This window comes from Pelophylax lessonae (genome assembly GCF_965119305.1).
Source record: "Pelophylax lessonae genome assembly, chromosome: 4".
NCBI classification, from domain to species: Eukaryota; Metazoa; Chordata; class Amphibia; order Anura; family Ranidae; genus Pelophylax; species Pelophylax lessonae.
Genome location: NC_138771.1, coordinates 301473188 through 301495391, shown reverse-complemented (window position 1 = coordinate 301495391; position 22204 = coordinate 301473188). Strand labels below are relative to the sequence as shown.

At 39.6% G+C, this 22204-nt stretch overlaps 1 protein-coding gene across 1 annotated transcript in view; it reads left to right on the top strand.

Moving 5' to 3' along the window:
• The window catches only part of STAB2 (stabilin 2), a 218552-nt gene that overhangs the window by 87237 nt on the left and 109111 nt on the right, over positions 1–22204 (top strand). Inside the window, exons 22-31 of the mRNA XM_082254467.1 lie at positions 613–724; positions 2412–2592; positions 2859–2952; positions 6714–6872; positions 11534–11629; positions 14844–14939; positions 15051–15098; positions 16329–16465; positions 18297–18411; positions 20888–20965. Coding sequence (XP_082110593.1) covers positions 613–724; positions 2412–2592; positions 2859–2952; positions 6714–6872; positions 11534–11629; positions 14844–14939; positions 15051–15098; positions 16329–16465; positions 18297–18411; positions 20888–20965 — 1116 coding nt within the window. The remainder of the gene's footprint in view (positions 1–612; positions 725–2411; positions 2593–2858; positions 2953–6713; positions 6873–11533; positions 11630–14843; positions 14940–15050; positions 15099–16328; positions 16466–18296; positions 18412–20887; positions 20966–22204) is intronic.

Below are 22204 nucleotides of genomic sequence, written 5' to 3'. Positions count from 1 at the left end.
AGAACACATTCACAGCCATAGATTAAGGTGGAACATCAAAAACATTTTACATCATTTTGGATAGGCTAGGAAAAGGCCATCTCCATAGGGACAGAAGTAAAAACCTAAATGAAGTTTAGGTTCCTATTCTTCTATAAAAACACGTGTTTTTGCAGTCTACATTCCCTTCGCTGCCTGTCAGATTAACCCCTTTTTAACTCAGGATGGAATAGGACGTCTTCCTAAAAAACACCAGCAGCAATAAAATCATACAGAGGTTCTTATGCTTCTATAAAGTTTCTTTTTGAAGTTTCACTTACAAGCAACCCCACTGCTATAGTAAATTTCCCCAGCTAAGTTTACTATAGCAAAAAAATGCTATAGTAAATTCTATAGCGATCATGCACGTTTTTACTTTATCTGTCATTTACTTCTATGTAGCTTTGATATAGGAAAGCAAGTACTTGTTATGTGTCCTCAATCCTCAACTGCACAAACATTTTTTTTCTTATTGTACAAACAATATTATCATTGCTCTTAATTCTTTATCATTACACTTTACTTTGCAGTTGCGTATAAACATTGTGTTTGATAGGTTTTCTTTTCTTCCCTACATTGATTACCATGTTTTAGTGTATCGATGGTATGACAGGCAATGGCTTATGTGTTTGTGATGAAGCATTCACTGGACCAGACTGTCGCCGTTGTAAGGACAGCAACATGTATGGACCTCGATGTGATAAAAGTAAGAGCTGTATTGTAACTAGGAAGCAGTTAGCAGTAGGTGGATGTTTTATAACGTATGATGTAACTGAATCCAGTTAGCACCAGATTCTAGTGTCTTACATTGTTATTTTTTTACTGAAAATCTCATTCTTAGGCCAGTTTCACACCGCTGCGCTGCTGTTTGGCCACTGCACAGATGTACATGCATTTTTTATGCAATTAAATCACAGTTTCCTATAGACTTTCTATTAGATTCTGCATTTTTGGTGTGTTTTATGAAAGTGCATCAAAGATGCAGCATGAAGGATTTTTGGTACGCTTTCAGAAAAAGCACCAAAAATGCGAAATCTAATAGAAAGTCTATGGTAAACTATTGGTTAACCATACAAAAACCGCAAGTACACCTGAGTTGCGGCCAAACAGCAGTGCAACAGTGTGAAACGGGCATTAGAAAACCAAAAACCGTGTTGTCAATAGTGATTTGTTATTGGAAACAGCAGTGTCCCTCTTCAAACGTTAAATAATTACAGGCATACACAAGGTATACAAACGCTATTATTTTGCTATGATTTATTTATAATTGTATTGGAAAAAAAGTGAGCTATTGCCATAGAGTTAGTTTGAGGTTAACTGAAGGTTTGTTACAGTAAGTTGGTTTTGCTACACATTTTTTGCTTTTTTTAATGTTATGTACATAGCTAGATGCATGACCAACATACAGTAGATGTTTTCTGGGCTAGTGTAGAAGATACACCCTATAATAATCACTTTACTTTTACATGAACTACTCAGGGCATTTAATGGATTGGCATTGTTTTAGCATGTGGTTATCATTGTTATTACATGCTTGTTTTATTTTGCAAAAATTTCTTCCAGCAAGTTTTGTTAGAGGCTAAGCCCATTTAAGTTATATGTCTGTAATTGGTGGGCTAAGTTCTCAATTAGCCTCTTATTCTGATTGGGGACCAATGTCTTCAAGCCTTCTTGGTGGTTGGGTCCACCTTCAAATCTTACCACTTGCTCTTTTGCATTCTGTGTATTATCAAATAAATGAAAATCCAACATGGAGTTGTGAAGCCTCATAATGGCCAATGTTGAGCTACAGGATCAGACACCAAGCTAATGAAGTCCTAAAAAGCCTTAACACCTTATCCTTAACCTTTAACACTGGAGCATATCCCAAAGGGAGAAATATCAATTTGTGGGATACTAAAACTTGAAATGCACCTGTCACAAACCTGAACAAGTCAAAATGAAAATATAATTAAAAAATGCCTATAAAGAAATTACCACTAGTGCAAGCTGCAAAAATGGTCAGTAAACCCAGAGATGTATGGGCTGCTATATTGCTTTTGCAATCTTAATTTCTTATTTCTGACTATATTGCTAGATCCACTGGCTGATTTTACACTAAAGCTAACCTTTGCGTATCAGTTTAGTTTGACTTTCTGATGTCAGTATGAAGTTTACTGTAATAATGAGGAAATGTCACATGGATTTGATTCACATTTGGCATTGGGGCCCGATAATCTTTTCTATAAACATGGTTCCAACATAATGAGTAGATAACTTCCTAGTATAAGTCAGTTGGCCTGAACAGGTCACCAACTGTTTTTGTTAATTTGATATTTTAGATGTGTAATAAAATACTCTATAGAACTGCATGTTACTGATTATTATTGTAATACAATGTCATCTGGTTTTAGAATGTAACTGTCTCCAGGGAAGATGCAATAACCATATAGACAGTGATGGTAGCTGTCTGACCGCATCCTGTAAGAGCGGATATACAGGGAGATTCTGTGATATGAAAACCATTCCCTGTGGACCTCTTGTAACCTACTGCCACGCTCACGCTGAATGTGAATATAGCAAAAAGACACCCAAGTACGTAATTCGCAATCGTTTAATGCAAAATATGATTCACATACTATATTTTTCCTTTAAATTGGGTGTGTTTTTTTATTCTGTGTTGTATTTTTGCTGATGTACTATATATGTATTTGCAAAATGTTATTCACATACTATATACGTCCTTTAAAATCGAGTTTCTTTTTATTCTGTATTTATTTTTGCTCATGTACTATATATATGTATTTGGAAGTGAATCACCTTTTTTTCGGATTTACATTTTTGTTTTATGTGTCTTTCAGTTGTGTTTGTAAACCAGGATATGAAGGCGATGGATTTCACTGTAAAGAAACAAATCCTTGTCTTAATTCCGAAAAGAGTCTTTGTAGTGTTAATGTGAGTTTATGATCACACTGCTACTTTCAGCTTTTACATTTAGCTCCTAAAATAAATGTATGGATTATTGTAATTTATGACCCCGTTGAGTCTGTGAGGTGACATAGGGAAATTAAAGCAGAGTTCCGGCCTCGGGGGTCAATTTTAGCTAGAAAATACCCCCGGGGCAGTCAGGGCTAGTACATTCCATAATGGATAGCCTCTGAAATGTCCCAGGTCGCACCTACCTGTAAGAAGAAATACTTACCTTGAAAAGTTCTTCTCCAGCGCTGCCATCTCAGGTGTGGGCAGATGAAGCCACAGCGTCCCTCTTCGTGTCCTCTTCCGTGACGTCGGAGTCCCACAATGCACTGCACCGGTCCCGCTCATCACTTCCGGTGCAGGCGCGGCATCCCTGCACAGCTTCTGGGCATGCCCAGAAGCTGTTTAGCAGGGAATGCCGCGCCTGCACCAGAAGTGATGAGCGGGGCCGGTGCAGGTGCATTGACTCCTGGGAGCGATGACATTCAGCTCCCAGGAGTCATCGCAAACCGGAAGAGGCGGCGCGGGCCGCGGCCGCAGAAGGAGGAAGTGGAAGGAAGGTGAGTATATTTTCTTCTATAACAAGGTAAGTGACCAAAAAAAAAAATCAGCAGCATCCATTTCTTTTTTAGGTTGCACTCAGCAAGCGGATGGCCCAAAATTGATTTTTTTGATTTTGAGGCCGGAACTCCACTTTAAAAGAGAGCATCGTACAAAAAAAAAAGCTCAGCTTGAGATGGGACAGTTTGTGTAAATTGGGGGTACCTGCACACAGTAGTGATGTTTGAACATCAGTATTCCTGGCCAAAAATTTCTTGCATTTATTTTGCACTTATTTTTGTGTATTTGGTTGTATACAAGTAAAATAAATTCTAGCTCTCAGAATGGAATTTTAACATCTTCGAATTACCATTTTACTCGTATTTGCACACATATGTGCATACACGCCTAAAATACTGACCAGCAAATCAGATTTCTGTTTGTTTTTTTTGTTAGTTACTTATCCATAGCTCCCAACTGTCCCTGATTTCGAGGGACTGTTCCTGATTTAGAACAAAGTCCCTCTGTCCCTCTTTCCTCCTCATTTGTCATTTTGGTCCGATCTATACAGTTATATAGAAAATGCACTTTTTATCTTTCAAGAAGTGTTTCCTGGTGCTAAACCTGTCATCCAATTTCTAAACTGCCTAATTTGTAAATGTCAAAAGTCAATATAAAGGAATAGTAGTGGTTAAAAAAAAACACTTATGGGTTTAACTAATCATTTTTTGGGTATAATTCTCCTTTAAGGGGGGTGTCATATGCCTACATAATTTTGCTGACAGGTGTCCCTCGTTCCCATCTCAAAAAGTTGGGAGGTATGACTTATCTATATGCAGCGCATGTTTATGGGCAGCAGTGTGCAAGAGGCCTAGCTGTGCCCTGTACACCTTCCTGAGCCCTGGTTCTGCTCACTTCTGCTTTATCTCTGTTTTTACAAAATATGTCCAGCTGAAATTTTATTAGGGGAGAGAAAGCAGGGAAGGAGGTTTTATAATGTATGAGGTAACTGAATCCAGTTAACACAAGACTCTAGTGTCTTACATTTCTTATTTTTTTACTGAAAATCTCATTCTTAGGCCAGTTGCACACAGACGTAAGAATTTACTGATGTTTATATCTTGAGTAAAATGTTTCATAAAGGCATTGTGTAAATGCACGTAAAGGCTCATAAGCATATACTAGCGTAAAATACTTCTTCAATGCCAGTATTGCAATAGAAGCGTATACAGTCACCGGCCACTTTATTAGGGACACCTGTTCAATTGCGTGGTAATACAAATTGTTAATTAGCCAATCACATGGCTGCAACTCAACACATTTAGGCATCTAGACGTGGTGAAGACAGCTTGAAGATGAGCATCAGAATGGGGAAGAAAGGTGATTTAAGTGACTGAATGTGGCATTGTTTTTGGTGCGGGCTAACCATAATATTTCAAAAACTGCTGATCTACGGGTATTTTCACGCACAACCATCTCTAGGGTTTATAGAGAATGGTCCAAAAAAGAGAAAATATCCAGTGAGTGGCAGACGTGTGGACAAAATTGCCTTGTTGATGTCAGAGGTCAGAGTAGAATGGGCAGACTGGTTACAGATAATAGAAAGGCAACAATAACTAAAATAACCACTCGTTACAACCAAGGTATGCAGAATACCATCACTGAACACACAACACATAGAACCTTGAAGCAGATGGGCTACAGCAGCAGAAGACCACTATGGGTGCCACTCCTGTCAGCTACGGACAGGAAATTGAGGCTGCAATTCGCACAAGTTCACCAAAATCGGACAATAGAAGATTGGAAAAACGTTGCCTGTTCTGATAAATCTCATTCTCAGCTGCGACATTAAGACGAAAGGTTCAGAATTTGGTGTAAACAGCAAGAAAGCAAGGATCCATCCTGCCTTGTATCAATGGTTCAGGCTGGTGGTGATGGTGTAATGGTGTGGGGTATATTTTCTTGGCACACTTTGGGCCCCTTTATACCAACTGAGCATTGGTAACTGTGCTGTTGTAGCTGTAGACCATCAATTCATGCAAATATGCGGGCGCCAAGACCCACACGCTGAGAGGCTGCATATTTGCACTCAGCCGGTGCCAATGGGTTAAGTCTTTAGTTGCGCCTTTTTTTTTGCTGCTGCTGTTATCGCTCTTTCTGTTAGGGGGGCTACAGTCATTCTCTATGGTCCCCACCAGTGGCGGCCCGTCCATTGGGCTGCCCCCACTATCTAAGCGTTCGGCCCCCTAATCTACATGCAGGGTTCAAGATGCAAGGATTCCAATAGGGTATTTTTTTTTTTTTTTGAAGCACGTGATTAGAGCCAGAGGCTCTAATAGGCTTAAAAAAAGGGTGGGCTCGGGTGCAGATCACTGCACCCTGAGCCCTTCCAGTTGTATGACAATAGCAAATGAATATTCGCTATTATCACACTGATTTTCCTCCCAGCCAAGTCATGAGACCCCTTTCCTAATTGGCTGAAGAGAGAAGTGATTTTACTGGCCATTGGCCAGGAAGAGGGAGGAGACGTACAGCCGCTCGGGGAAGGAGGAGGTAAGGATGCTGGCGGTTCGGCTGGGCAGCCAGCCATCTGTCCTGGGAGGGGGTGGTAGATTTGACTGCTGGCCAGCTAGCCGCCCCGTGAGGGGGGGTGTTGGTTTTGACGCCCCCCCCAAATTTTCATTCCCCAGCCGCCACTGGGTCCCACTGTATGTAGGAACATAGCCACCCTCTCTTGCTCACTCCCGAGATTGACTAGGGACAATGAGATGTGTAGATTGCTTAGAGCAGTGCAGGTGACCGCAACTAAAGTGCACTGCTCATTCCAAACAAACATTAATAATAAGAGATTAAAAATCTCTTTTACAGAGACAAAGACAAGTGAATAAGGTTAAAACTTCACTCAGGTTTCTACTTATGTCTGTGTCTTCATGTCCTGGTAACCACTTTTCCTCTTATTTTATGCCAACGTGTCACCAAAACAATGGGGGAATCTCCCTAGGGAAGTCACAGAAGAGAATAGAAAAATCACACAGAATTCTAACCAAAAAAAAAGTTTTGGCTAAGAACACAATATAAAAATAATTTTAAGGCTACATGTAGGCAAATATGACAGTCTCATAGCTTGCAGAGGATGTGAACAATATCCTAACTTTAATACTGTCTGTAATATGTGTGGTGACAATGGTGTATCCTCACAGGCTGAGTGCATTCCATTGGGGTCAGGAGCTCACAAATGTGTATGTCGGCCGGGATGGACAGGTGATGGGCTGGACTGCTCAGAGATCAATAACTGCCTACTTGATAACAAAGGAGGATGCCATGTTAATGCGACCTGTGTCTATATTGGCCCTGGACAGGTAACTATATAAGAGTCAAGTGCCAGGATAATCTATATCATGTGTGTCATAAAAATCATCTCTTTATATTTCTATATTTTCTTTTTATATATACAGTATATTTTTATATGTTTTATATTTTTATCATTTATTTTTGTTTCCATATTTGTGACTTAGAGAGTTTGGTTTGAGTCTTGATGTATATACCAGATATGGAACAAATGTTTATATCACCGTATATCTAGATATAAATATAACTAGATATAAAGTGATATATGTCTATATCACTTTATATCTAATTTGATGCTACACATAGGGCAATGTCAGAAAAGTGTCACTTTGCCATTGTTAGAATCCTTGAAAATTCCATTATCACAGTGAAATTTAGTACATGCGTGTCCAAAATACTGCTGTAGCTGGCAACGAGGCAGTGATTACACAATATATTGCTAAATTTTTTTAATGAATGTTTTTTCATGTACATATATCTATGCAAGTAACCAAGTGGGTCCGACTCCCAATAAATCCACTAACATAATCAATATGTAATACAGAGCAGTTACAGCACAGTGAAGATAACTTTACAACTTTATTAAAACAGAATACAGCCACTTCAGGCATTCCTGCCTTTTTAAATTACCGGCCTTCACCATGCAGTGGAAATTAAGATATGAGTGTTCAGGTCCTAAATAGCTTCCCTATACAGTATACAGTATAACACACAAGATACCAAAAGGATGTAACCACTTATTAACCATTACATATTTTTCTGGGAGATAAGGTACCCCTCAGCCCAGGGAGTACCTACAGCTTTACATGCAATTAACTGCATATGAATATTGCCCAGGGCCGGGACAAGGGGTGGGCAGGAGGAAGGGCTACCCTGGGCGCAGTGGGGATTTTGGGGGGTGGTGCTAGAATGGGTGATGGGGGGAGATTTGTACTGGGAGAGTGGAGTTCAGTTAGGAAGGGGGATTTGGGCGGGAGGATTTGTGCTAGAAGAATTGATTTAAGGAATTTGTGCTAGGAGGAGAAATTTGAAGGGGGGGGGGTGAGATTAGTGCTGGGAGAGGGGATTTGGGGGCGGGGGGGATTTGTGCTGGGAGAGGGGGATTTGGGGGGGATTTATGCTCAAAAAGGAAATCTGAAGAGGAGTGGATTTTTGTTAGGAAGGGGGATTTGGGGGGAAGATTTGTGCTAGTAGGGAGGATCAGGGGGATTTGTGCAAGGAGGGGGATTTGGGGGGGAGGATAAGTGCTAGTAGAGGGGATTTGTGTGGGGGGGGGATTGTGCTGGGAGGGGGATGTGTACTGGAAGAGGTGGAATTATTTGGGGGTGAGGGGGATTTTGGCTTACAAAGGGAATTTATTTTTAGGAGCCAAGTATGAAAATTAGTGCTCACTTTTGGGGGGAGGGGGGTTGTGCTGACATGTAATGCTTATACATTTGGGAGGGGGGCGCTGTTTGACATCTTCACCCTGGGCACTAGATGACCTTGTTCAGGCACTGATATCGCCTAAACTATTACAATCCATTGTCCATTGTTTATAAATAGCACCTAAAGCAGACTTGCTGTCAAATCTCACCATGTTGCATTAACATTTATGTAAACCCAATCACTAAAACACCATATAACACAAAATAATGAAATTTCAAACATGATTTACAATCTTTTTAAATCTGCAAATTTTATTCAAATAATACCTGGTGATCCTGCTTTGAATGTCCTTGTTCAAGCACTTAATGCTATGAGCAGACAATAGTCTTTCTCTCTGTGCCTTTAAAGTTGGCCATAGATGGTTCAAATCTCGACTGGTTCATCAGGGACTGGCCGAGATGCAAACCATATATGAGCAGGTTGATTGTACCCCAGTCAGTCCATCGATCCACTTGGGCACCACCAGCATGTGGTATTTTTACATGCAATTGTCAATGGCTATAGCCGCTATCAATAATCACTTTGTCCTCCCAGAGGGGATGGCTCCCCCAACTCGTGGTTGCAGGAAAGAAAATCACATCATCTATGGCCTGCCTTAGTTGTCACCCTTTCACATGCGCTCCTGGTGAAGACTGCAAGGTTCACTATTGCCACTATCAGAAAGCTGGTTAAGAGTAGGGATGATCAAACTTTTCAAAAGTTCGGTTCGACCAGAACACCAGAACTTCCAGAAAGTTCGGCCCGGATTTCAGAACCCCATTGAAATCAATGGGACCCGAACTTCGGTAATCAAAAAACACCATTTTGAAGCCCTAAAATCCAATAAATGCCCCTAAAAAGTGCCTAGGGTTTTGGGTCATGCCCCAGAGACTATTAATCACACAAAAAAAGTTCTTAAAAATTGTCATTTTTGATAGAGAGACAATTATTGAAAAAATTATTGGAAAAAAAAAATGAGATTTCTTTGGATTTAGTGTCTGGGGGTCTAAAAAGTGTACCTGTGAAGTTTCAGCTCTGTAGCATGTCCAGAACAAGAAAAAAAAAAGATTGTTTGTATTAGAACACTTATAGAACAGGGATATGGCTCCGCTATTTTCACACCTTGCCGGTTTTGTAGCAAGCGTTTTTTTGGGCATTTTTTGGGGGTTATTGGAGGCAGGCATAACATCAGAACTTCTGTGTAGGGGTATATATACATACACACTTATATGTATATATACACATACACATATATAGGTGTGAAAGTAGCAGAACACCATACTTGCGCTAATGAAATAATTAACACCCATATGGCTTCTCTCCTTTCACACCTATATGTGTGTATGTGTATAAATACATATAAGTGTGTGTGTATATATACCCCTATACAGAAGTTCAGATGTTTTGCCTGCCTCCAAAGACCCACAAAAAATGCCCAAAAAATGCCTGCAATAACACACCTGGGCATTTTTTTTTTGGCGCAGGCGTTTTTTTGGGCATTTTTCACACCTATATATGTGTAGGTGTATATATACATACATGTGTGTGTATATATACCCCTATACACAAGTTCAGATGTAATGCCTGACTCCAAACATGTCCTCAAAAAAACCCTATAAACGCCTGCAGCAAAAAGCAGGCTGACAGGTGAGAAGCCATATCGCTGTTCTATAATTCACCTAAGAGAAACTATCTTTTCTCTATATCGGTCACCCTGAAATGGAAGGGTTTGGTCACCCTGCCATAGCAGTCAGTGTCAGTTCACCCTACACTACACTACGGTCACCCTGGCACTTAACACTTTCCCTACAGAAACTAGATTTTTGAATCTAACTAAAGTGGAAAATAGCACCCTAACTACACTAGATATCCCTTTCCTCACACTAATAATTGCTAAATGACACTTTTGAAGCAGAAGTAACAGAACTGCTTCCACTCTCTTCCACGTCCCTGTATTACAATGCTAGGAATTTGGCGGGGCTATCTTATATACTGGGGGGCGTATTCACTAATGATTGGCCTCTGGACCCCCTAGTCACTCCAATCACATTCCTAGCATTCTCCTGCCCCCTCAATTGGCTTTTACTGATGGTTCTTGTCCAATCACAGGCTTTTAAAGCTCAGTTCCTGTCCCATTGCATTTTGGTCGGTTCTGGTTGCCGAATTCCGAACTTTTTCAGCAAAAAGTTCGGAATTCGGCCGAATTTCGAACACCCAATGTTCGGGTCGAACCGATGGTCGACCCAAACCGTTCGATCATCCCTAGTTAAGAGTAGTGGTTGAAGGAGATCAGGTTGAAGTATAAAAAATACTGCTTGGACCTTGATGAAGGGGACATACCCTGAAAACTTGTCCTGAAATATTGTATGTTTAGGCAAATAAAAAAAGTATCACGAACAGTACCCAGTTGTGTCTGTCACAAGTGACTAATACATCTACAATCACCTCAAGCCATAGTTTATGATACCCAGTGTTTTACCTAACTGCATGTCATCCAGCTTGGAGTAACATGTACTTTAAAACAGTAGTAAAGGCTGATTAAAAAAAATAAATAAATCTTCTTCCTCCAAGACAAAGTCATAAAGTGCTAGTATGCATCCCATTCTAGCACATAATGAAAGACTTACCCCAAAACAAAGCCCTCCAGTGGCGCGCTATCACCGGTGACGGGGCTTTCACCTTCACTTGGTTTTTCTTCTGGGTTCATGGACTGCGGTCGCTTGAATAGCTGAGCTGCAATTAAATCACTCCCACGCATGTACACGAGAGCTACGATTGCTGCACAGTGCTGTGGAGGGACGGCATGCTCAGTATGCTGTTCTTTCAGAGCACAGTGGGCATGCGCCGGGTGACGTCACCAGCTGCAGAGCTAGAGAATATCTCCTAAACAGTGCACTTTTAGGAAATGTTCCTTATAGCTACAGGTAAGCTTTATTAAAAGCTTACCTGTAGGTACAAATTTAAACAAATTAGTTTACTACCTCTTTAAACCTATATGGTTATTGATAGATTGGTTTTTACACCACCGGGTACTAGATTTACTTTACCAAATGTTATTGGTAAAAATGCATGCCTGAAATGCTAGTTTCTTCCTACTGAACACTGATGAAAGGATGACTCCTCATTGCAGCTAATATAAGCACCAATTGCTTTGAGTAGGTGTTTTTTTTTTTTTTTTTTTTTACAGAAGATCTGTATGAATATTTTTTGTACAGACATTTGATAATTATTAAAATGTATGTACTGTGTTTTCGTCTTTCCACAGAGTGATTGTGAGTGTAATAAGGGATTCCGGGGTGATGGAATTCAGTGTGAACCTGTAAATACTTGTTTAGAAGAGAAGGACAAGTGCCATGCTCTGGTAAGTTTCTTGAATGGAGGCCATTAGTGAGAGAACATGACATTGTTGGTCTTTTTATGATAATACTAGCAGCCTGTCTGTCTCTGGCTTGAATACCTTCTGAGTCAATCCTAGGACAATCTTTCTTCTCGATCAACTGTGGGTATAGGATTGTGTATATGGGATTGTATGGTTGTGTTTTCTTTTTTTTTATTGGTTGAGCTGGATGGACTTGTGTCTTTTTTCAACCTGACTAACTATGTAACTTTGTAGGACAAGCATTTAGAATAGAATGGAAAGTCGGAACCCCTAATCTTTATACTGGTTTAAGACTCAGAAATTTTTGAGGCCTTTTGATCAGCACAACAGCCAGGCAACTCGATTTTTCAGAAGTAGTGGTCAGCATTGGCAACCTACATAGTCTCCAGTTCCAGGATTCTTCAAAGATTAAGGCCCCTTTCACACAGGGACTCAGTTTTTCTTAGCGGGGGATTGACCTGCCGATCCCCCACTGAGCAGGCGGATGGCAGCTGTGTCTCTGCGCTGTGTGCAGAGACAGAGTTGTCAGGTCCCCATTCTTCTCTATGGGGGAATCAGATGAGAACGGACCGTCAGTCCGTTTTCATCCGATCCGCCAGACAGATGGAAAATAGGGTTTCTATCCGTCCAGATTTGACAGATCAGATCGGATCGGATGTCAGCGGACATGTCTCCGCTGACATCCGATGCCCCATAGAGATGCATGGGACATCCGTTTAGATCCGCCTGAAAAACAGACAGGCGGATCTGAACAGACTCCCTGTGTGAAAGGGGCCTAAAATTGTAATATAGGAGCCTCTTTTTTAGGGTTTCCAGCTATAATTTTGAAATGTCAGTAACTGGGTTACCGTTGGACATATCATTTTTGTTATGTGCTTCATAATGAAACACATTATAAACAGCAATCCCTACGTACCAGAGATTGCAATCTTTAGAATACTAAGGCCTTTTGTACACAGATGTAACAGTTTACTGTGTCTATACACAGGATCTTGCTGGCAGAGGCCGACAGAAAGATCCTGAGCAAATAAACACAAATTACAGTGCCTTGAAAAAGCATTCATACCCCTTGAAATGTTCCACATTTTGTCATGTTACAACCAAAAAACGGAAATGTATTTTATTGGGATTTTATGTGATAGATCGACACAAAGTGGCACATAATTGTGAAGTGGATGGAAAATGATAAATGGTTTTCAAAAGTTTTTACAAATTTTACAAACAAAACTTTTTGGCCTAAAAGCAAAATGCTGTGTGGTGGAAAACTAACATTGCACGTCACCCTGAACACACCATCCCCACAGTGAAACATGGTGGTGGCAGCATCATGTTGTGGGGATGCTTTTCTTCAGTGGGGACAGGAAAGCTGGTCAGAGTTGATGGGAAGATGGATGGAGCCACATTCAGGGCAATCTTAGAAGAAAACCTGCTCGAGTCTGCAAAAGTCTTGAGAGTGGGGCGGAGGTTCACCTTCCAGCAGGACAACGACCCTAAACATACAGCCAGAGCTACAGTGGAATGGTTTAGATCAAAGCATATTCATGTGTTAGAATGACCCAGTTAAAGTCCAGACTTAAATCCAATTGAGAATATGTGGCAAGATTTGAAAATTGCTGTTCACAGACGCTCTCCTTTCAATCTGACAGAGGTTGAGCTATTTTGCAAAGAAAAATGGGCAATAATTTCACTCTCTAGATATGCAAAGCTGATAGAGACATCCCCAAAAAGACTTGCAGCTGTAATTGCAGCGAAAGGTGGTTCTTCAAAGTATTGACTCAGGAAGCTGAATACAAATGCACGCCACACTTTTCAGATATTTACTATTTTTGAAAACCATTTATCATTTTTCTTCCACTTCACAATTATGTGCCACTTTGTGTTGGTCTATCACATAATATCCCAATAAAATACATTTAAGTTTTTGATTGTAACATGACAAAATGTGGATAATTTCAAGGGGTATGAATACTTTTTCAAGGCACTGTATGTTCTGTAAAAAGACCTTGTGTATATACATGTACAAACGTGTAAACAGTATATATGTGTTAAATTCTACTTCATCCACTTCTAGTCGCCAGTGTTTCAATTTACGCATAAATGCTTGCCTATACACAAATACAGTATATGCGTAAATTACTACCCTCAAAAATGTTCTTTTTATTTAAGGTTCTGAATGCATCACTGCATTACTGATCTTTATGCAACTGGGTGCATTGTCCCATAAACAGCAATGCATCTGCGTAAAAACAAATGCTACATGGTTACAAACTGGGTATTATTTTTCACATGTGCAAGGAGCCTTAACTTATGGTTTGTAGCTAAGCTTCCTTTGCAGTTTAGGGAAATATCTAGAGTTTTTGACTCCAAAGTGCAGGCATCCATCCATGTCTAAAGGATTCATGACAGTAACTGTGGATTGCTATGACTATTATTACAGCCTTACAGCCCAGTGTGGAGTCATATAATAAAGTGTAATACAATTCGCCATTTCTTTTTTTTTTCCAGTTATTTTTATTTTTTTTTTACAATGTTATCAATAATCTGAGAAAAGCTTTGTTAGAGGACGGGTCATTTCACTGGGCTTCTCAGTTGTTTCTTGCTAAAATAGCTTGGAGTCCTTCTACAGCTGCAGAACTATTTTACAGTTCATTAGAAACTGCTGACCAGTGGGAGTCCATAGTGGCCAATCGGCAGCTAATTAGCACATCTGTCAATAAGGACATTTCCATGAAAGTTTAAAACTCCTTTTAACCACCCAATTCCAGCATGTTTCTTCCTTTCCAAAAACTGAGGCAAAAAATTAGATAACCTTAGGTGTCCACTTTCCAAAAAAAGAAAAGGCATGTTGGGGCGTTTACACTGTCTTTATGTTATAAAATATGTACTAGAACGCAAGGGAAACCTTTTTTTTGATTTTTTGTTTTTCAAAATGTTTAGTCTTTTCACCATTCTTTAGAGTTTACATGCCATCAAAAGAAAGCTCTGTCTGTCTCAAAAAATGATTCAAAATTCTTTGAGGTACAGTATTGCATGAGTAATTGTCAGCCAAACTATCACACCACCGAAAACTGAGAAATGGTCTGGTAATTAAGGAGGTATTACATGCTGATATTAGGTGGATAAAATATGAGTCAAGAGACATCAAACTGTCTGAAATGTTGTACGGCATATTTTTACACCTACTTTTCTGTTTTAGGCCAAGTGTCAAAAAGTAGCCTCAGGATTCTGGGAGTGTGTGTGCAATGAAGGATATCAAGGAGATGGGAAAATATGTTATGGCAATGTTGCAGATGTAAGTATCACCACAATCAGGTCACACGACCTCAGAAATGGTTTAATATTGTTACATAAACCAGTCCTAAGCAGTGAATTATATTAAATATTTCTATAATTATATTTCTAGGTGATTGCATCACTCCCAGAAGCCTCAGAATTTCATAAGTGGATTGAAGTAAGTATTGGGTGTTTGAATAACTATGGAAATAATCAGGGTTGTATAGGCAGGGGAAGTCACAAATATTTGGAAGCCAAATACATAAAGCAATAAACATTTCTTATAATAATAAACTATGTAAGTCGTATTTTAACTTTCGGTGTACAAATGTAGGGCTAATTACCTGTAAAATGTGCAACTTAAAAATGAACCCCCAGGCATCCAGCTAAATACACAGATATAATACATATTGGAGTTGTATTACCCCTAAAAGGAATTTTATTTCTGTCCATCCATTCATGAGATTGAGCCTTGCCACACAGCACAGCCCTGTCTAGCAGGAAAGGGGACCTGATCTTTCTCCACTGTACTTTAATCTTCACTAACAGGTCTCCTCTGCACCCTACCCTATGACCGGGCAGTGAAGGGAGAGGCAGCACACTGATGACCTCATCTCTCTGTCACTCTTCTCTCTCCTCCTAGCAGCATGCTTCTGCCACTACAGCAAACCTGTGGGTTCCTTGTGCTTCTTCTCTCTCCCCCTTTCTGAGCTCTGCTGTACAGGGACTGCAAGAGGCTGATGCCAAGTAGACTTCAGGTATCTGCACTGCCTGCTTTAAAAAACGAATTTAAGAATTGATTGCATGGCTTCATTATTTTAGCCTTTTATTTCTTCCTAGATTCCAGATTTTGGTCACTGCAGAACATAACTTTGTTTCAGTCAATAGATAATCCTGAATTGTTACCCAAAACAGAAAAAAGACTGTAGGCATAATGTATTCATGTATGTACTAAGAAATGGAGGTATTTCTCTACAGCCACTAATCAATTGTTCAATTTCCTTCAGATTTACCTTCAACTATGTAGTGCAAGGTCCTGTACGGTTGTATACAAATTTAAACCGTTTAGATCTGACCTCATATTATATGGTTTTGGTAAATCTAAAGGAAAATTGCACAAGAAGATTGCATAATGTATGGCCAGCCTTAAACATTCAGGGCAGGTCTGATGCTAGTTAGTGTTTCAATCGAAGTAACTCCAGTTCTTACTAATAACACAATAATACCAATGGCCAATTATATATAGACACAGATCCATACACATTGCTATGTTTCTTTCACAGAGGAAACAGCCAGATACCTATCCTGTTAAGAATAACCTCCTTAAAAAGTTTGCTATTGGCATTGCGCAACACCTCATTACACATGTTTGCATGCCATCCTAATGTAACTGAATTTTCTTTTACAGGATCCGGATATAAAATCCTTGATTTCATCATCTTCCAATGTGACTGTGTTAGTCCCTTCACAAAAAGCATTTGAAAGTATGAGCGAGCAAGACAAATCATACTGGATGAGGAAGGATAAAATGCCAATCTTACTAAAGTAATTCCACAATTCTGATATTATGTCTATGACATGGTTTCTCTTCGATTCAAAAATGTCACTCTTAGTAATCTCCATTACTTTTAAAGGGGAAGCCCATACTGTGTACTGCAAGAGGAGGAGTTCCATGAAGGAACTAGGAGTGTCAACCTTGTAAAACTAAATCTATAATTCGAATTCTCAATAACAATATTTTTCACATTTTTTTATATGAAATACTTAAAAAAAATGTAAAAATCAAATTTTTTTAACATTTTAGGCCAATTTGTTTTCTGCTACAAATTTTTGGTAAAAAAAAAATCACAATAAACATATTTTGATTGGTTTGCGCAAAAGTTATTGCATTTACTAGCTACGGGAAAGATTTAAGTCATTTTTATTGTTTTTTTTTTAACTAGTAATGGTGGCGATCTGCGATTTTTTTTGCGGGACTGCGACATTGCGACGGACAGATTGGACCCCAAACTGACATTTTTGACACTTTTGGGGGTACCAGTGACATTACTACAGTAATCAGTGCTATAAATATGCACTGTTACTGTCAAAGTGACACTGGCAGGGAAGGGGTTAACTTTATTGGTGATCAAGGGGTTAAGTGTGACCCTAGGGGCATGATTCTAACTGTCAGGGGGCGTGGCTTGTTAGATCATCACAGAGACATGCGATCCTACATAGCAGGATTGCATAGCCTCTGTGATGATGTAAGGGAGAATGACAGACGGCTGTGTTTACATCAGCCGTCTGTCTTTCTCCCTCTGCTGCAGGAGATCGGGAGTGAGTAAGGCGGCCATCGGAGCACGCGCTAGCTCCCCAGGGAACGAGCGGCGGAGCGAGCGACGTAGGTATACATCGCTTTGCCCAGCAGCGGCAGAGTGCCGCAGTATATGTACGGTGGGCGGGGGTAAAGTGGTTAATGGCTGTGTGTTGAGTTATTTTGAGGGGAAAGCAAATTTGCACTGTTATACAAGCTGTACACTCACTACTTTACATTGTAGCAAAGTGTCATTTCTTCAGTGTTGTAACACACATGAAAAGGTATAATAAAATATTTGCAAAAATGTGAGGGGCGTACTCACTTTTGTGAGATACTGTATATTCTGGGCTCTATCTGACAGTGAGGCATCACCTGGGAATCTGAACTTCTATTCATGATTGTACATGAGCATCCCTGAAGAAGCGCACAATACCAAGTCTTGAAACGCGTCAGTTGTCTCATCTTATGTGTCTCTCCTTATGTAGAAGTTCTTTTTTTTATTTTTCTATCTTGCCTATACCCCTTTAGCCTGTATCTCCACCTAGTTGAAGATATTTTATATTGTGATTTTCAAATAAAGTAAAGAAAAGTTTTTTTACATATTTGTCAATATTTTTGGTGTCTGAATATGCCTACAAAAGTCTCACCTTTAAAATCGTTTTTTCCTTTTGGTTGATTCACCAAAATGATATTCTTCAAACTCATAGTGAATCAAAAACTTCACACTTTCTAGCCACCGAAATGTGTATCTGGATTTACAGCAAGCCTGCCATATTTCAGCTGACTTCTTTTACTGCAGGTTAATCCAGGTAAAAAGGGACCATGTTTTATGGCTATGAACAATGTTAATTCATGTGAATCTCCTCTCTATTTGTGCCACAGATGGAAGTCAAAACATGTTTTAAAATCACAATGGAAAGTGCGGTAGCAGCCCATTGTGTAGCAAAAGGAGGAATTCACTGGAGCAAAGTTAGGGTGCCAGGTGCTCTGTTTGCAAAGACCAATGTAATATCACACTGTAGCTGCTGCCATAAAACCTATTCTTTAACGTCTAAAGCTATATTTTTATCCTTCTAGGTATCATATATTATCAGGTGTCTTCCGTTCTGATGACATAAAGAATCTATCTTCATCTGACATGTTGGCCACCTCTCTTAAAAATAACTTTCTCAAACTTTCTAAGGATAATGGGGTAAGTTACAAAATGCTGGAAGGTCTCATAAAAAGCCAGAAATAATAATAATAAAACACAGCTGTCAAAATCCCAGCTAAAAAAGTGGGGTAAACAGCTTATAAAGCAAGCAGAGGGCTTAGGAGACAATAGAGATCTAAGGCATGGGTCGAATTTCGAAAGAATTTTCTTTCGAAAATCTTATCTAAGGCTTTTTGTTGAATTTCGCACCATTAGTGAGCCGCAGCAACGGACGATTTCCGTGCGGTCTTCGAATTTCAGTGATCGGGCATTTTGTAAGGTTTTTGAAAAACAAACACTTTCCTAATCAATGATGGGAGAATCGTCCGAGAAATATAATCGAAAAAGAAATGCGCATGAATGCAAGAAAAGAAAATTCCCGGAAAGAAAAGATGATTCCCAGCCATGAAAATTTTTTCTGTAGTAACATGAAGTGAAATTGAAGGCTTGGCTGGTCAAATTTTGAAATCAGTGGTGGCCCCATCGAATCACAAAACGCACAAAATTTCTGATTTTGGAAAGAAACGTTTTTCGAAATTCGACCCATTTATGGCAAGCCTAATAGACCCCTGATGTCTCCATAAAGAATACCTGTGCCCTGCCCAATGCTATCACAGAGGGGGCTTGTTAGCCCTCTTGTGATAGCAATAAAGTTAAATGTATAAAAAAATAAATAAAAACATTTAAATTATAATAAACTAAATAAAGTATTTCACAGCACCCGTCACCCCACACACACACACATCTGATCACAAGCACACACAGGGTTCTCACATGTATGTTCACAACACTTGCAAAAACAACATATTGGCTTTTGGCCCACACACTGGAGCCAGAATCATAATTCTTGGTCCCTCATTTACAGTTTAACTCTAAACTGATGTGTTGTAAAGTCACTTATTGATAATGTTGGGTATTGTAAGGCCTCACGCACATTGCTTTATTTTAAACAATGTTTCTCCTAACAGGAAAAAATCTGAGTTATAAAGTCATCTAATCTGCACTTTTTTAAAATTGGTTTAGCAGTGTTTAGAGTTTGGGTGCTTATTTATTTAATTGGCCACAACTTTAATTTATTCTGGCCTTTGAAATAAATAAACACTAGCACCTAGCGTTTAGGCGTGTTTAGAAGCGTTTAGGCACATTTTTGCTGCTTTTGGGGTTTCTCTGTCAAAACATTTCTCTCCTTAACGCGATTCGTCTGCGTTCAGAAGAGGAGTATTTTACTGCCTCTAAACTCTGTTGCTAATAAACTCTGGCAAAGAAACAACTGTAGGTGTCCCTGGGGAATTTGAGTGGAAGGGCTGGAAATAGTTAATGTCGTAATGAAGAGTATAGAAAAGAATATGTAAAATTTCAACATTTATTGATTTATATTAAAATTCAACAAGATGCAAAGAATAACATATTTAAACTTTAAAATTACATTCCATATACATATCCTGATAGGGATAATACATTAGGGGTTCATGAAGCAGGTGAGTGTGTCCTCCAACATGTTTCGGAATTTTTGTTCATATAATTCCTTCTTCAGGAAAGTTTTATGTACACACAACCGTGCATTCACCACCTGTGTATCCCTAGAGGGAGTATGGAGCAAAAAGCGTCCTTCCAGTTGTCTCCTCACAGAGGATATGCAGCAAAAATGGCTGTTTGTATAGCAAAGGATACCTTATATTCATGCAGTCTGACTGTGCAGTCCTGTGGTTTGTGTGTGCAGCAAGTATATGAACTTGAGAGGATACAAGTCCCTCCACACGTTGTCAGAGTATTGGTGTTAATACTGGCAGTTCACTCGAATCCCCAATGGCCATATGCACATTGTGTTCACGAGGAGCACACAGAGGGGATGAGTCCACACCTTGTCAGGAATCCTATGTAAAGTGCAGATAGCAGATCTCTCTGTGGTGACCCAAACTCTGGCAAAAGTCTACGTGTGCATAGACACAGGCTTTTACTAAGTTGAGTTCAAGAGATTTGGCAAAAAAAAAACGCCAAAAGCTCCTAAACTCATGTTTTGCACAGTATGTATAAGGCCTAATTCTTAGCTTTTTCTTAGATGCATGCACTTTTGAGAGCTAATTAATGTGATATCTGTCTACTTGACACACCCTCATCTTTCAGTTTGTACAAAAAATTTGGGATTAAATTGTGTTTGTGTTCAACATATAAAATTGAACCTACCATCATTTTTTTTTCTACAGGGCCTCTGCTTTCAGAAAATGTATAATCTGTGGGGGTTTAGAAAACTTTTTTAGCAAAAACGTGTGTGAAAAATAAAAAAATTGTTCCGAAGGGAAAGTGATTAAGAAAACTGTGTACAGTGAGAAATAATGGCAAATATATACTAAAAAATAGATTCTATGTTAACATTCCCTTTTAATGTATAGCCATATAAAGCAAAGAGTCCATGTAACCTATAAGAGGACTTGGTAAAGGGACTGAAGAATTTGTGCTTTTTTTTCTCTTATTCCAGATTGTCACAGTTGGTGGTGCTAACATTATTGCTGGTGACATAGCAGCTGTGAATGGAGTTGTGCACCTTGTTGACAAGGTAAGTCCCTGTTTTATATAGGCAATAACAGAGTGTAGGGTAAATCCAGGTACACACGGGCGGAATTGCCAGTTCAAAAAAAAACGGCTGACATTCGGCCCATGTGTATGTAGGTCTGTCCGACAGAAGCCAGCCATTTGGCCGGCTTCAGTCGGAACTCGGAAGTTCATCCCAGAAAACCAGCAACCAACCAACTCCTGATCAGCGCTCTCAGCCAATGGCAGAGAGTGCTGATCGGAGTGCTCTGGCGGGAGGGCCATCCCCCTGTCAGAACACAATAGCTCAGGGGAGATCGTAAAAGTACGTTTGCATAGCTAGTATAGCGGCTCCACCAGAGACAACAGTTTTTTTTCATTCAACCCGCCGGGTTCAATGGAAAAAAAACTGCTAGTGTGTACCAGGCTTAAGGGTTAGCACAGGAGTACAATTATAAGCTGGTTGGCAGCATTGTAGAACTGTTACTAATTACTAACGGGCCACTGAGTAATTGACTGACAACTTTTCTATTGAATGGTTAACATTAATAATCATAACTGTATTCCATTTACAAATAGGAAATTGAAATGATCAGTGTGGCTTAAGAACTGACCTGTATCAATCTGATTTGCTGATACAGTATACCCATCAGCATAAGGCTGAGGTTTCAGCAGAAGACGCCTAAAATACATTTCCTGGAAGACCGTTTAAAACATCCTGGCGTTCCAAGGGCTGTAGTTTTAAAATTCTGCACCTCCTTTAATGGGGCAAATACTATTTATAGAGTGCCCTTCCTTGGAAGAATTTAAAATATTGTGTATGGCACATGTTTTAGATCGGCTTAACCATATCATATGTATGGGTGAGCCCAGACACAGCATGGCTTCTCCTAATTTGGAAATAAAGTTGAACTCCAGCCAACACTTTTTTCTAGTTTTGTTTAGCATAGAGAATAGCTAGTAAATTTGGCAGGTTTTTCTTGCTTTCATTTTCCAGTTGTTGGACAGCTGTTCTGTTGTCAGCAGCACAGAATGTAATAAGAAATTCAAAATGTTAAATCTGCCACACGGATATGAGTGCAGAAGGGATACTGATTGGTGGCAACAGTCAAAGATTGGATCCCCCTGCCTTTGGGCAGATTTCTTCTCACTTACCTATTATTTTTCTACGACTGTAAGTGAGGGAGAATCTCCCAGAGGTGAAAAAAGACAGCAATACATGTTTACTCTATCCAAAGCTATAAAACATTTTGGCTGGATTTCT